Source organism: Rutilus rutilus (assembly GCF_951802725.1).
Source record: "Rutilus rutilus genome assembly, chromosome: 7".
Taxonomy (NCBI): domain Eukaryota; kingdom Metazoa; phylum Chordata; class Actinopteri; order Cypriniformes; family Leuciscidae; genus Rutilus; species Rutilus rutilus.
In genome coordinates, this window is record NC_140221.1 from 47,974,688 (window position 1) to 47,990,336 (window position 15,649).

General features: G+C 38.7%; 1 protein-coding gene across 5 annotated transcripts in view; it reads right to left on the reverse strand.

The window, feature by feature from the left end:
• The window catches only part of LOC311294460 (phosphatidylinositol-3,5-bisphosphate 3-phosphatase MTMR3), a 29,738-nt gene extending 14,419 nt beyond the window's left edge, over positions 1-15,319 (reverse strand). For 2 of the 5 annotated variants that reach the window (XR_014628057.1, XM_084415367.1), the window contains exons 1-13: positions 15,175-15,307; positions 13,988-14,063; positions 11,101-11,149; positions 10,955-11,014; positions 9,803-9,919; positions 8,680-8,762; positions 7,439-7,605; positions 5,924-6,017; positions 5,723-5,836; positions 3,646-3,839; positions 2,920-3,054; positions 2,275-2,386; positions 1,173-1,368 (exon numbers count right to left, since the gene is read on the reverse strand). Coding sequence is in view for 4 of the 5 variants with exons in the window: in XM_084415367.1 (XP_084271493.1) it covers positions 1,173-1,368; positions 2,275-2,386; positions 2,920-3,054; positions 3,646-3,839; positions 5,723-5,836; positions 5,924-6,017; positions 7,439-7,605; positions 8,680-8,762; positions 9,803-9,919; positions 10,955-11,014; positions 11,101-11,103 (1,275 nt within the window). In the remaining variant the exon portion in view is untranslated. Of the gene's footprint in view, positions 1-1,172; positions 1,369-2,274; positions 2,387-2,919; positions 3,055-3,645; positions 3,840-5,722; positions 5,837-5,923; positions 6,018-7,438; positions 7,606-8,679; positions 8,763-9,802; positions 9,920-10,954; positions 11,015-11,100; positions 11,150-13,987; positions 14,064-15,174 lie in introns of those variants that run through there. The other 3 variants (XM_084415368.1, XM_084415366.1, XM_084415365.1) reach the window with 3 other exon arrangements.
• Between the last annotated feature and the right edge of the window lie 330 nt (positions 15,320-15,649).

Genomic DNA, 15,649 nt, shown 5'->3' on the forward strand with positions numbered 1-15,649 from the left:
GTGCATAAAGCAAATCATTAAATGTATTTTACTTGGTGCACTAGACATTTTGAATCTACTAGGATTAGGGATGCACGATATATCGGCCGATATCGGTTCATTTTTAATGTGATCGTTATCGGTCCAAAAAGGAAATTTGTCTGATATCTTAAAGCTGATGAATGATGTATTATTTCCTCCAGCTGAGACTCTTCAGATGCGACTGTTCAACATGATGGTTATGAAGTGCTTGAAATATGATTGAAAGCACTTTATAATACAGTTCAGTGCAACATGTGCAGCGCAAGTGTGTCATATCGGCTAAAGAACATGATCATGAGAACATTATAATTGTGTGTTTGAGACGGTTTTAATGGTGAGACTTTTGTGTTTGTAATCAGGCTCTCAAATTATATGAAAATGTGGATTTAGATTTATCGGCCGATATATCGGTTATCGGCTTTCAAATAAAAAGAATTATCGGTTATCGGCCAAAATGTTTATATCCCTAACTAGGCTACAACCCTATGATTACATACGTATTGAGATTGATATTTACATTTATACAACTGGCGGACAGTTTTATCCACATTGCATTCTGTGAGTACATTTATATCAGTTCATGCATTTCTAGGGAATCGAACCCATGGTGTTGCACAAGGCTCTTTCTCTGCGGTATTACCCAGTTTAACTGCAGGTTTGAACAATTAAACCCTAAAAAACTATTCCTCACTTTACTGTGTCCATAAAAGCAGAGAGAGATGATATATTAGACGGCAGTTTGCGCTCAGGTTATGAATGTGCACTAACATTTACAACACTCCTGCCATGCTCATGTTGCATGTTATTCACTGTAAAAAGTGCTTTTCTTACTTAGTATTTCTGTCTTGTTTCCAGTCCAAATATGTAAAAATTCTTAAATCAAGATGCATTTAGTAATTTTAGAATTAAAGTGATTTTTCTGACCCCATTGGCAGATCATTTAGCTTTTTTTTTTAAGCAACAACTCAGTTCATTTTTTTTTATTTCCCCAGAAAACAAGACATAATATCTTATGGCAATTTTACTCATCTAGTAAATGCATCTTGATTTAAGGATTTTTACATATTTGCACTGGAAACAAGACAAAAATCCTAAGTAAGAAAAGCATTTTTGCAGTGTTCTTCTGAAATAAAACGAAGAGTGCTCGAGACCTTGATGGTCCTGTAGAAGGGGTCGAGCAGGAGTTTGGACAGAGCCACGATCTGAGGCGTCCGGTCCCAGCCGTCGGAGCAGTGCACCAGCACAGGCCTGTGGTCTCGGTCCACAGCGTTCACCACCAGAAGACACGCTTTCAGCAGCAGAGACAGATGCTGGAGCCATTTAGTGCCCTCCAACGCCGACAGCCAGCTAACACACGCAGAACACACACACACAGAACACACATGCAGAACACTTAGCACTGGTGATATGTGACCCTGGACCACAAAACCAGTCACATGGGTCAATTTTCTAAAATTGAGATTATACATCATCTGAAAGCTGAATAAATAAGCTTTTCATTGATGTATGGTTTATGACAGGACAATATTTGGTTGAGATACAACTATTGTAAATCTGGAATCTGAGGGAGCAAAAAAATCGAAACATTGAGAAAATCTCCTTTAAAGTTGTTCATTTATGTTGGCGATTGTGCTGCATTCACTCACACAAATACATGTTTGATATATTTACGGTAGGAACTGTACAAAATATCTTCATGGAACATGATCTTTACTCAATATCCTAATGATTTTTGGTATAAAAGAAAAATGGATAATTTTGACCCGTACAGTGTATTGTTGGATATTGCCACAGATATACCCGTGCGTCATGTGACCGGTTTTGTGGTCCAGGGTCACATATTTGAATGAATTATGAATACTTTGCCGTATCAAACAACTAACGTAAAGGGGTTAAAGCAAAGATCAAACTCTTTAAGAGCACAATTCATAGAAATAGGGAACGCTTTTTCTTCAGCAGTGCATATGAATGAATGTTCATGAAACAACTACTATAATGTCTTATTGATTGCAGTTTTTTGTGTGTATGAATACAAATACTAATAATATATATATATATATCAAACATTTATATTTTTAACCATAGCATAACAATATATGTTGGTTTCTAGTTTGACCAGAATTTTGAAATCGGGGCATTAGTAAATAAAGGCAACACTGTCTCTGTAGCCAGATCTGCACTGAGTAAAGAGCATCAGCTGTGGGTCGAGCCGGTTCTGCTGTGTTTGCAGGTCGGCTCATCATGAACACTCACTTGACCGGATCCGGGACTTGAGCGCAGAGAGTCCGCAAACACTGGAAGCTCTTCCGGATGGAGTGGATGTTGGCCATGCCCATGAACATCACCTCACAGCTGGGGTAATACTCTACAGTACACACACACACACACACAGGATGATGTTTGAGAGAGAGAGAGAGATCAGGAATAAGGGTTTCGTTTGAATTTTATTGATTCCGATTCCAAAAAGGTAAAAAAAACAAAAACAGATATTATTCACATTTAGTCTTTTTGCAAAACATTTAATTGTATCTGAATATCATGAACACAAATCATCAGGCTGAAGAACTCTCACACAAGGAGTGTTTGCCTGTGGTTTAACAACACCATAGAAGAACAACTAGCCTAACTAATATAAACCTCAAGCATTATTAAAGACAAGTAAACACTCAGTAATTAAAAAAGAACTAATTAGAAATCGCAACAAATAGATACAACTGAACAAAGATACGATTGAAATAAAGTGTTTTAAGATTTTCAGGTGCAGAAACTAATCAAATGTAAAATAAAATTGCGAGGAATAATAAAAATAAGAGGAATCAAAATTAAAATGTTATATCAAGTATCCGATTCCCAGCCCTATCAGGGAGAACATGTTTCTGCTGTTAGCATGTGCTTTACCTGGACACTCACACCCGCCTCCTTTCGCCCGATTGGCTACCGCCGCCGCGTACGACCGGGCGTCCATTATTAACAGCTTCTGAGGGGGCGTGGCATTGGGCTCCGCCTCTACGTTCCCATTGGCCGTGTGAGAACCTGATGTGAAAACAGGAAGTAAATGTTGATTTAGCAGGAAAAACAATCACAGGGTTCGTACAGACACTGTAAAACGAAATTCAAGGACTTTTCAAGCACTACTTTCTTGACAAACAATATCTTTATTATCTTTTAAATTCTAAAAAAGGTTAATAGATCAATAAAAATAATAAAGTGCAGCACATGCAATAACTGCGAAAACTTTAATCATTGAAAGGATAATATGACAAAGATTTTGCTTTCCTTATTAAAACTGATTTATTTCCATGAAAATATGATGGACCTGAAGAATAAAAGCTGTATCATATACTTGGATATTTATATGAGCAATATCACACTCATAGCCATGTGAAATGCCTCTATATCTATATTAGACAGACTGAAACATACATTTTTGTGTGAAAAGATTGTTGTATCAATAAAATGTAACTCTAATTTGACATATATTGTCTTTCAATAATTCCTAAGAAAAGTACCTTTTCTTAAATATGGCTGATTTCCAGGGTTTTCCACAACTTCAATTTCAAAGAGTAAAATTCAAGTACTTTAAGCACCTTGACCTCTGCGATCGGACCGGAGTCGCTCACTCACCGGAGTCGCCGAGCGGAGGTTTGGCGTGATGGTGAACGCACGAGCCGTTAGCATGAGCCGCGTTCAAGGCCGGATCCGTGACACAGGCTTTAGCGATGGCTTGAACCAAATGCTCATCGTCAGCATTTCTCCAACCCCACCAGCTGACCTCTGGCTGCCCACATCGACCAATCACAGCGCCCGAACTCTGGTGTCTGGGTCAAAGGTTAAGATAAAGGTGAGGACTTAACACAGTGTGGCTCATCCAATCAGATTTCAGAGCTAAAACCATCCGTTTTATCTATATAACTTCAATTCACATTTATTTGTATAGCGCTTTTCACAATACACATCGTTTCAAAGCAGCTTTACAGAAAATGCATGAGTCCATATTACAATTTACAGTGATGGTGACTGTGTATTTCAGAAATGTACATATACAAAATCACAGTTAGCTAAAACTGTATCTAAACAATGTCATAATTTAAGGCAGAAACAATGAGCTCACTGAAGTAATGATGTTTGTTAACAGATGATTATGACAGAAAATTGTAGCATAACTATAGACAGAAGTTAAAGATACTAGTGATGTCAACATCTACATTTATAAAAGCAGAAGCATGTTTACAGTGATGTACAATGGAAGTCTGAAAGTATGATTATTTTCTTATGCATTTATTTGATTACCACTGTTTTTGATCATAAATTTGTATTAAATCATCGATCCAGAAACATGAAAACAGACAACACAGAATTTCTGAAAAAATAAAACATTTCAAAGAGCACTAATATTGTAAAAAAAAAAAAAAAAAAAGTTAAATAAAATTTAATTGTTGACATTTTAAACATTTAATTGATTAAATTAAATAAATTCCATTATGATTATGAAAATTTAAGTAAACTAATAAAATAGATATTTTTTTGATTATTAATGAAATAGAAAATTAAAATGGTGAACATGGAATTTGGGCCCTGAGAAATTGTATTAATTAATTCAATTGATTTGTGTTCATGATATTCAGCTACAATTATATGTTTTGCAATAAGACTCAGGGCCCTCTCTCGCACCCAGCGCAACTGACTTTGTACAGTGACGCATGTCTCATTCCTATTCTCCACCCGACGCACAGCACTTTTCCCTCCACAGATGCATGTCGGTAAATTAGGGAATGAACATGCGCTCCCGGGGGCGGTTCAGGGAAAAGAGGAGGCGTGTTCCGGCGCAAACGTTCCCTGGTGCTATTTTGCAGTTTCAGAAAACAATTCCGCCACTGACCAGGAGAAACCTCGTCTAAAGTCAGTGGCGCGTTGCGCATGTTATTCAGATGCTATTTTAGGGGCGCATGCTTGGCCATAATGTAGCGTGTGCACAACACACACACACTTTGCTTATCTCATCTACACACAGAAGCAGCAGTTCTCATTTTTAGAAAACCATACATTATTACAAGGAAAAATATTACCACACGAGGGAAATCATTGTTGTGTCCATGAAGATGTGAAAAAATAGGCATAAATCTAACTTACACATTTACCCAAATTATCATACGCCTGTTTAACCGAAGCTAATCTGGGTGTGTTTCTCCATCCCCAATGTCACTTCTCTGTGTTTTACGGCCCTGACGAGAACGTCGGTCTCCTCGGCTGTGAACCGCTCCTGGCAAATCCGCCGTTATAATAGCAATCCGCCATGGAACAAGCACGCCTGCTCTTAAAGGGAATGTGAGATGACGCTCTGATTGGTTTATTTCACGTTACGCCCAAACCACACCTATGAGTAATGAAGCTACTTCAGACCAACACATTCTAGATTTGCGTCGGGCGCAAGAGTCGTTTATCCCGCCGGTATAATAGCAACCGAGATCCGCCCACAAAGTTACTTGTGTTTCACGCTTGATACTTGTGTTTCAGATCGTTAAAATAGGGCCCCATATGTGAATGATATCTAAGTTTTTTTTTACCTTATTGGAATCGAAAATAAGACTCGATAAGCAGAATCAGAATCGTTATTCAAACGATACCCAACTCTACTGTCAACACAGCTTAACCTGTACTGATCCCAGAACAGTCCTTTCACAAAACGCAAGCTCAGAAACACCTGTAAACCACAGCCGGGATCCTCTTCCAGGATCGGAATGCTGCCACGCTCTCCAGCTCCTGGTCCGAGACCGCAGCGGGAACGATGATCTGCTCTGGGTAACTGGCACAGACCCTGAGAGATCACACACACACACGTCTGGTGATGAAGCAGCTTGAGCGAGCGAGCGAGCGAGCGGTGTGTGTGTTTCAGGTGCGTCACCTGTAGTGTGTGTTGATGTTGGAGATTCTCCAGGCACTGTGTGTGTCGAAGCCCATCCTCTCCAGCTCGCGCTTAAACCTCCGCTGATGTCCTCCTGCAAACACACACACATCCGGTGTGTCTGGGATTAAAAACTCAAGCATTTCCAGTGTTGTGTGTGACTCATTACAAGTAACTTGAGTCACGTAATCAGATTACTTTTTCAAGTAACTAGTAAAGTAACGCATTACTTTTAAAATTTACAACAAAATATCTGAGTTACTTTTTCACATTTATTGACTGACAGCTCTCCTGTCCTCATGTTGACACGCGTTGTGTGTGTGTGTGTGTGTGAACATGATGGTTATTGTAGTTCTAAATGTGAACATTTACTCATCTCACTTGCACAAAAAAAGATTCAATATTCCTCAAAATGAATAAAATCAGTGAAATGCAGAATCAGAATACTATGCAAACCTCTAATAACTAAATATGTTAAATAAAACATAAATTTTTATGCATTTAATCTCACTTTATTGACCAATATACTTGCTGTCGATGATTCAGTTAAACCATAAGCAAAAAACAAGTGTCAGGTTTTACATGAAGCATTTCCTGATTTACAGAAATAGAAAGTTTGTTTGTTTGTTTGTGTTTATTGCATCAAGCCAGACGACATATTTTTTTGCTCCGTTATTATAAGTTGCTTCATAAAAACCTATATTGCAAAAGATTGTGTTGATAAACAGAATTACACAGAATTGATCTGATAATACAGATTGCTCTTATTTTAATGTTCAAACTCATTAAACTCTGGCGCCAGTGTTGTTTTAGTATTAATTATATATAGTAGTTATGTAATATAAATACTTTGTACTATTATATACTAAGACTAATTATAGTTTCAGTATTTTGAATTAGCTGCTATTTATATGTTTTAGTTTTCATTTTAATTAAAAAAAAAGCATTAATTTATATATTTGTTCATTTATATATATATTTTTTTTATTCTTTTTTTTTTTTATATATATATATATGACTTCTTAGGTTTATTGATTTATTGATTTATTGACTGATTGCTCTCAGTTTTAGTTTTGGTTTCTAATTATTTCCAGTTTGTAATGTATGGACTGCCAAAGTTGCCAAAATAAGAAATAAATAAATATGCAAAAAAAAAAAGTGCATTTATACTTTTATTACCTTATGTATCATTGTATTTTTTCCACATTTATTTCCAAGTTTATTTATTTATATATGTATTTATTTCTACATTTCTTTCTCCGTATGGTAATGAGGGGGGTGGGGGCATTTATTTATTTATTTTACATTTCTTTGTATATTTACTTATGTGTTTATTTATTTATTTTTGTAGTTTTTTTACATTTCTTTTTATATTTATTTATGTGTTTATTTATTTATTATCTCGGCAGCTTTGGCATTCCATAGTAATTTTAGTGCTTTAGCTTAAACTTATTTCAATTAGTCGGCAATTAGTCAGTAAGAACCTGTAAACACCGCCCTGAAATGTGTGTGTACCTGCACGGCAGATCCCATCATGCAACTCTCTGTCCTCAGCGGACACACTCGCGCTGCATGAGAGGAAGGCGAAGGCGAAGAGCTCCTGCAACCGGGCCGGCGGCCGCACAACTGCGCTAATCCTCCTCAGCCAATCCTGACACTGCTCCGTCGACTGGAACTTACACCTGAACACAACAGGTTACATTTAAAGGTGCAGTGTGTAAGTTTTAGCAGCATCTAGTGGTAAGGTTGTGAATTGCACCCAACAGAAGTTACGGTGGCCGACAGGAAGTGATGTCGTCGTCTGAGACCGCAGAGAGTAGCCAGTTAAACAATGAGGTTTCTTTACAAAGATAAATTAAGAAATTAGGTTTACTTAATTATTCAGTAAAATGTTATTGCAAATATTATTGTCACTTGTTCATCATTGTGTCAGTGTTTTATTCACTGACTTTAGCTGTAGCTTCTTTACACGAAGAACAACATAGTGACGAAACGCGTTTGTCCGTTCAGGGCCACCGTAGAAAGCATATTGTTGTACTACTTGCATATTGTTGTCCTATTGTTAGTTTAACTGCTTCTATTGTTCTCATTTGTAAGTCGCTTTCATACTTCAGTGCAATAAAATTGGTAAGATTTTTCTAATATTCGTTATCATTTTGTAATAAATCCAAAAGCAAAACACGCAAAAAGAGCTATTATAGAGAGTGGAAATGGCAAATGAGTGGTCCTCCGCAGCCATCTACTGGTGATATTGGTATTTTTATGTCATGTTTATGTTAGAAGTGGGTTTGTTTTCCACAATATTTCCCCCTAATATTGAAATCCTAGAATCACCCCTGATATGAACTTCATGAGGTTATTTTGTTACTCATCATCCGTGTCTGATGCCCCTCCCCCTTCGCTACATAATTAATTACACTGCAAAAGTCGAGTGCATAAAATGTCCAACATTCCACACTTTGTTTTTTCTGTTAATTAAGTGCATCATGCGGGTTTTTTAAGTGCACTTTATCCATTTCGGAATTTTCACACTATTCACATTATTTATAGTACAAAACGGCATAGAATAGTGCGTACGTATGTGTATTGGGACGCGCTCTTACTTTCCTAACACACATTATTTTGCTTGATTCATCAGTGCACATTATTCCAAAGAAAACAAAGTTACTGTCTACCTCACAATGCCACCACTGAGGATGTTGAGACAGAGCGAGGACACATTTGTTAGTCAAAGCAGTGCTGTTACACAGACACACCTGATAACCTTGCAGTCTTTGCAGGTGAGGTGCAGGTGTGTCAGATCCCGACACTCCACACTTTCAATCAGCTGCAGTGGGACCTGATGTGTTCACAGAGAGACAACAAAAACATCACAATTGTGTCTTTTAGGCCTTGAGTGTAACGTGTTTGAGTGCGATCCAAACAAGTGTACTCCATGGCAAAGATTGTATCAGTCACTGAGAAAATATATAGAATAATGCTTAAGTTTTTGTTAAAGATACAGTAAGCGATTTCTGTGAAGCGCTGTTGACAGTGGATCTGACCGAACAGCACAACGCTCTTGTAGTCAATCAGCAGTAGGGGGCGTGTCCACTCATGATGGAGGAGGAGAGAGTGAGCCAATCAGCAGTAGGGGGCGTGTCTACTCATGATGGGGGAGGAGAGAGTGAGCCAATCAGCAGTAGGGGGCGTGTTCACTCATGATGGGGGAAGAGAGAGTGAGCCAATCAGCAGTAGGGGGCGTGTTCACTCATGATGGGGGAGGAGAGAGTGAGCCAATCAGCAGTAGGGGGCGTGTCCACTCATGATGGGGGAGGAGAGAGTGAGCCAATCAGCAGTAGGGGGCGTGTCTACTCATGATGGGGGAGGAGAGAGTGAGCCAATCAGCAGTAGGGGGTGTGTCTACTCATGATGGGAGAGGAGAGAGAGTGAGCCAATCAGCAGTAGGGGGCATGTTCACTCATTATGGGGGAGGAAAGAGTGAGCCAATCAGCAGTAGGGGGCGTGTCCACTCATGATGTGGGAGGAGAGAGAGAGTGAGCCAATCAGCAGTAGGGGGCGTGTTCACTCATTATGGGGGAGGATAGAAAGTGAGCCAATCAGCAGTAGGGGGCGTGTCCACTCATGATGGGGGAGGAGAGAGAGTGAGCCAATCAGCAGTAGGGGGCGTGTCCACTCATGATGGGGGAGGAGGGGAGGAGAGAGTGAGCCAATCAGCAGTAGGGGGTGTGTCCACTCATGATGGGGGAGGATTAAGATTGAGATTCAAGATTCTTCTGATTGAGATATTGTTGTTCACGCATGTATCTTCCGCACGTCACTAGAGTCAGATCTCGGCACAGATGTTCAGGTGTTGTTGTGTATGAGCGAAACACTTACACTGATGGCGTTCTCCTGGAGCTTGATGTGAAGGCGGTAGCTGGTTAAGGCAATGACAGATTCCTCTGCCCTCCCGACATGTTCCACACACTCGCCGTGCAGCAGCGGGAACACCACCTGCCATTACACACACCATTACTAGGGCCCTAATATATACTGTATAGAAATATATATATATATGCATGTACAATCATATAAATATATATATGCATATACACACTGTATATATATATATATATATATATATATATATGAATGATTGTACATGCATGCTTGAGTGTATATATATATCAATCCATTCATTTGATTACCACCTTTTTTGATAATGAATTTGTATTACAAGCATAAATATATATAAGGTGGTAATCAAATTAATGCATAAAACATATTAACAACAAGATTAATGAGTCTTTTAAAATGTAATCTGTAATAAATGTTTTTGCCAAACAAACTGCTGCTGCACAATAGAGGATTAATGTTTAAATTAAAACAAATTTGGATATTGTGTGATATTTACAAAAATCATTATTGTGTATTATTAATATATTACTAGACGTACATTCTACTGTACAACAGTTATTTATTTCCATCATAATGCCAAACCGAACATTATGCAGACTTCATATTTCAATAGCAGCATTTTTGCACATTAATATTCGCAGATTGTGCAACGACTAATCGCATCCAAAATAAGTTTGTGTTTACAATAATATATGTGTGTGTACTATGTATAATTATTTTGTGTGTATATATATATATATATATATATATATAAAATATACATACATATATATAAATACACACACATGCATGTATACATTTAAGAAATATTTGCATGTATATATATTTATATATAAATATAAATATTTTATGTATAAATAACACATTTTTCTTAAATATATACATGCATGTGTGTATTTATATATACAAAATAATTATACTCAGTACACACACACACATATATTATGTAAACACAAACTGTTATTTTGGATGTGATTATTTGCTGCTCAGCTCTAGTGGATTCTGCGACGCCGTCCTCGTTTTCTCCATATGAACTTCTCAAAGAATGAACCATTAAAACACCCTGTGAGTGTCAGAACTACAGGAGAGAAGTAGGACAGCTAGAGTTATCCCTGAAGCGTGTGATGATACCTGCTGGTCCTCCGGCACCGGGCTCTCCTGGGCCTCCGGACTCTGCAGACCCTCCTCAACCTTCACAACACAAGCATCGTATTTAATCAGAGTCATCAGCGATCAGCGATCTGAGAGAATGAGGGATAGAGGGATAGAGGTCTCACCATGGCCCCGGGACAGCTGGGTAGAGCGGATCCGCAGGCCACAGACGACCTGAGAGACGGCAGAGCATCTGCATGTTATGCATTTGCATTTATTAAATAGTTCTCATTTCAGGCGTCAATAAGAGCACAGCAGGGGCCGGTTCCACAAAGCTATTATAGAGCGGTCTATAGTGTTAGACAAGTCTGGCTCATAGACTAGGCTAATGCAAGTTAGACTGTTTCACAAAAATAAAGACTGACTTAATTTAGACCAAAAACATTAGACACCTCTTACGCCCAGGCTAACCCAGGTCTAAGGCTCTGTTACCTTGGCAACCAGCATACATCAGTTACATTACAGACAGCCAATAGAAAAGGGAAAATGGCTCATAATTTAAACATTTCTTCTTGTTTCTACATTCTCCGCTAAATTTCCCAAGTAAAATGTCCTTGTAACTGTTACACTCCTCCAACACACACATGTTCTCCGCTGGGGTAAACTGCACTGAGCGGCTGAATGCGCTTACTCGATCCGCCATGTTTTCTGTTTTGAAAAGTGTCTTATTTTACCCAGAATGCATTGCAGTGTAGTCCTACTTAAGATAGTCAGAGTCTTCAGTGCTTTGTGCAACGCTCTGATTTAGATGTCTATCTGAAGTCTGACTATCTACTATATCTAAGCCAGATTTAAAGTCTATCTGTGTGAAACCGGCCCCTGGACTGAAATATATATATAAGCACAGTAATGGATGCAAGTAAAAAAGGGCCATCCCTAAAGATATCCCTCTCCCTCCACTGCACAAACAACGACATAATCAATCAAACATTTCATAATCAATGAGCCGTTCGGCTGTTGCTGAATCATGCTGACGGTTTTAAAGCGGATCAATACAGGGATGACTGGACCTATAGAGCGGATGGATTACCCTATAGACACACTTGTGCAAATATTAACCTCAAAAACAAAGAGAAAACAACAAGAAATGATATTTTACATAAATAAAATGAAGGCTATTTTCAAGGCAAATTCACCCGTAAGTTCTCATTACTGTATACAATTATGTTTTATTTAAATCAGCATGAACACAAATACTATCGTGATAATAAAAGCTTTATGATTTAAATATGTTATTGTTTGCATTATGCATTATAGTAATCAAAATGTTTTTAGATTAAAGTAATGCCAATTTAATTGAAAATAATGTCACGATGACACAGTTTTATTATTTCTGTCTTATAATAATTCATATTATCACAGAAGTTTATAGTTGGGATATAAACACTGACGTCTACAGTAGAGATCAGAGTAAATCAGCTTTTATATTTAAATAAAGAAAATGAATCATTAATTCAAGAGATTTGTTCAAAAACACTGATTCATTCAGTCTTTATGAGTGAGTCACTGAATAAGTCACTCATTCAATCTGATTATTTTAAAATAATTAATTCAAATTAGTTCAATATTTCTGCAGCAATTAACATTTTGACAGAACATCTAGCAACTCATGTTCTTTTGTTTAGTTGTCTGTACAGAATCATTGAGCAAATTGTAGCCAATCAGCAGTAGGGGGCGTGTCCACTCATGATAGGAGAGGAGAGAGAGTGAGTCAATCAGCAGTAGGGGGCGTGTCCACTCATGATGGGGGAGGAGAGAGAGTGAGTTAATCAGCATTAGGGGGCGTGTCCACTCATGATAGGATAGGAGAGAGAGTGAGTTAATCAGCATTAGGGGGCGTGTCCACTCATGATGGGGGAGGAGAGAGAGTGAGTCAATCAGCAGTAGGGGGCGTGTCCACTCATGATGGGGAGGAGAGAGAGTGAGTCAATCAGCATTAGGGGGCGTGTCCACTCATGATAGGATAGGAGAGTGAGTTAATCAGCATTAGGGGGCGTGTCCACTCATGATGGGGGAGGAGAGAGAGTGAGCCAATCAGCAGTAGGGGGCGTGTCCACTCATGATGGGGGAGGAGAGAGAGTGAGTCAATCAGCAGTAGGGGGCGTGTCCACTCATGATGGGGGAGGAGAGAGAGTGAGCCAATCAGCATTAGGGGGCGTGTCCACTCATGATGGGGGAGGAGAGAGAGTGAGCCAATCAGCAGTAGGGGGCGTGTCCACTCATGATGGGGAGGAGAGAGAGTGAGCCAATCAGCAGTAGGGGGCGTGTCCACTCATGATGGGGGACGAGAGAGAGTGAGCCAATCAGCAGTAGGGGGCGTGTCCACTCATGATGGGGGACGAGAGAGAGTGAGCCAATCAGCAGTAGGGGGCGTGTCCACTCATGATGGGGGAGGAGAGACAGTGAGTCACTGTACAAAAAAATTGTGCTTCTCAATTTCTCCAGATTCGTGCAGCTCTCAGGATTTATGAATGATTTTACTGGCCTCAGGTAATAAACAGAGTCATGTAAGGTCTCGCTGAACTTTACAACTCCTGAGGAGGCTTTAATAACGGCAATATTTCTAATCTTCAGAAAAGGATTTTCATAACACTGAATGAAAGAATTAGTTGGTTAAAAGTATTTAAATGTTTATTTCTGTTATAAAATGTCGGCTGGTTTGTCTAGATAAGACTCTTATTCCTCGGCTGGATCGTGTCGAGACTTTGAAGCTGCACTGAAACTCACATCTGGACCTTCAGCCCTGGACCTTCTGGACCCCATTGAAGTCCATTATATGGAGAAAATGAGGGATGTTTTCCTCAAAAACAAGAACTTTTTTCGACAAAAGAAAGAAAGACGTGAACATCTTGGATGACGAGGGGAGAGTAAATTATCAGGAGATTTTAATTCTGAAGTGAACTACTCCTGTAACTCATCAAAAATCTGCCTCTATCCCACACATGCACTAACATGCACACATTCCATGCGATGCATTTCTGACACGTGACGTTACAGTGAGGGTCTACAGACCTGGATCTGGATCTGGATCTGGTTCTGGTTCTGGATCTCTGTGTGTGGAGCAGACGCTCAAAGAGAGAAAGAAAGGCTGCAAGAGATCATCATAACACATATTTACACAAAATTGGAAAATGCAAATTACACTATGATATTTATAGTGCAACATATTTACACGATGCAACATAATAATCGGATCGTGTGTTATTGTAGCAAACTGCGGTTTCTTTTCTCAAGGCATTGCATACTCTCTCACATACTATCTGAGAAGAAAACAAAGGAAAAGGAAGCAGAATAAAGTGCACAGATACCGATCTGAACTTAACCACAGTAATGGAGAAGCTTCAAAACATCAGCCTTTATCCTCAAATACAATATAATAGATTAAATAAATAAAGATAACGGCTTATAAACGAGTGTCAGACTTGCAGGAGTAATATGTGTCCTCATATAACCTGTTCACAATTCATAGTCAACCAATAATAAACAGGAGGGAGGATTAAGGAGGAAACCGGTTTTGAAGGGCAGCGCTACAGTTCAGACTCACTGAAAGAAAGGTAATGAACACCAATCAGAGAAAGATTATGCAGACAAAAAGGCTTGTTATGCTGATATACTAACCGGGAATATCTGTAAGCCATTATGACAGATATGTTATCATGCTTTTCAACCCTGCAGAAGTGGTTTCGTGAGACTGACGCTCTTGCAGGAGTATCTGATCTCACATGCCAAATCATATAAGCAATTTGCAAAGGTAGGTCAGATAATAAAAGCATATGCCTACACTTATTTATTATGTTTTGCAACAATATACATGCCAGCTGTTGCTTCTAGTACAGATCAAACCTAGTCTAGACAGCAGTGAGAAGTCAACTAAGACTCTGATGATGCCTAAAACTGTAGTTTACCAAGTATACAGCCTAGATAGGTGCCCTAGATGGCTAGAAATGCTAGGTTTAGCTAGTTTGACAATCATTAAACTGGCCTAAACTGACAGCTCGACCAGAGCAACTGATTAAACAGCTCCTGTGCGCATGTTACTCGGTGTTAAACATACATGTCTGTCGTTAGATCTCGAGGAGAGAGTGTGTTGTTGTAGTTGTTGCTGTCGTTTATGTTTGTTGTTGTTTTTGTGGAGGGCGGAACCGTCATCCCGGCACCGAACCCGGTCAATAAAGCCGCAGCAATCGCCGAAAACTCACCTGCTCTCCGAGTTAGTCGCAGAAGATGAGTGTTGTTGCGGTGAAACCGGAGAAAAACCAGAAAAGAGACGATGAACAGAATGTAAACATTGAGTGTAATCCGCTCTACACCGCCATGACGTTCTCCTCTCAGCTGAGCTGCAAGTCACGTGACGCCACGACGTCGTGACGCAATCACAACATCATGTGGATGTCATTTACATTTTATTTATTTATTTAAATGGAAGTATTTGTTAATAAAGAATCGTTGATATTAATATCAACTACTAATAAAAAATACATATGGATTAATTGTACATACAGTGTAAATACAGTGTAAATACACTGTATATTTAAATTGTTAATTTAAAATGCATTTAAAAAAAATTACATTCAAATATACAAAATACAATAGTGTAGCAGAGTTAGAATGTGTTTAAATTCAAATAAATTGAAATAAGTTAGAAATAATTATTAATAAAGATTTATTCAGTTA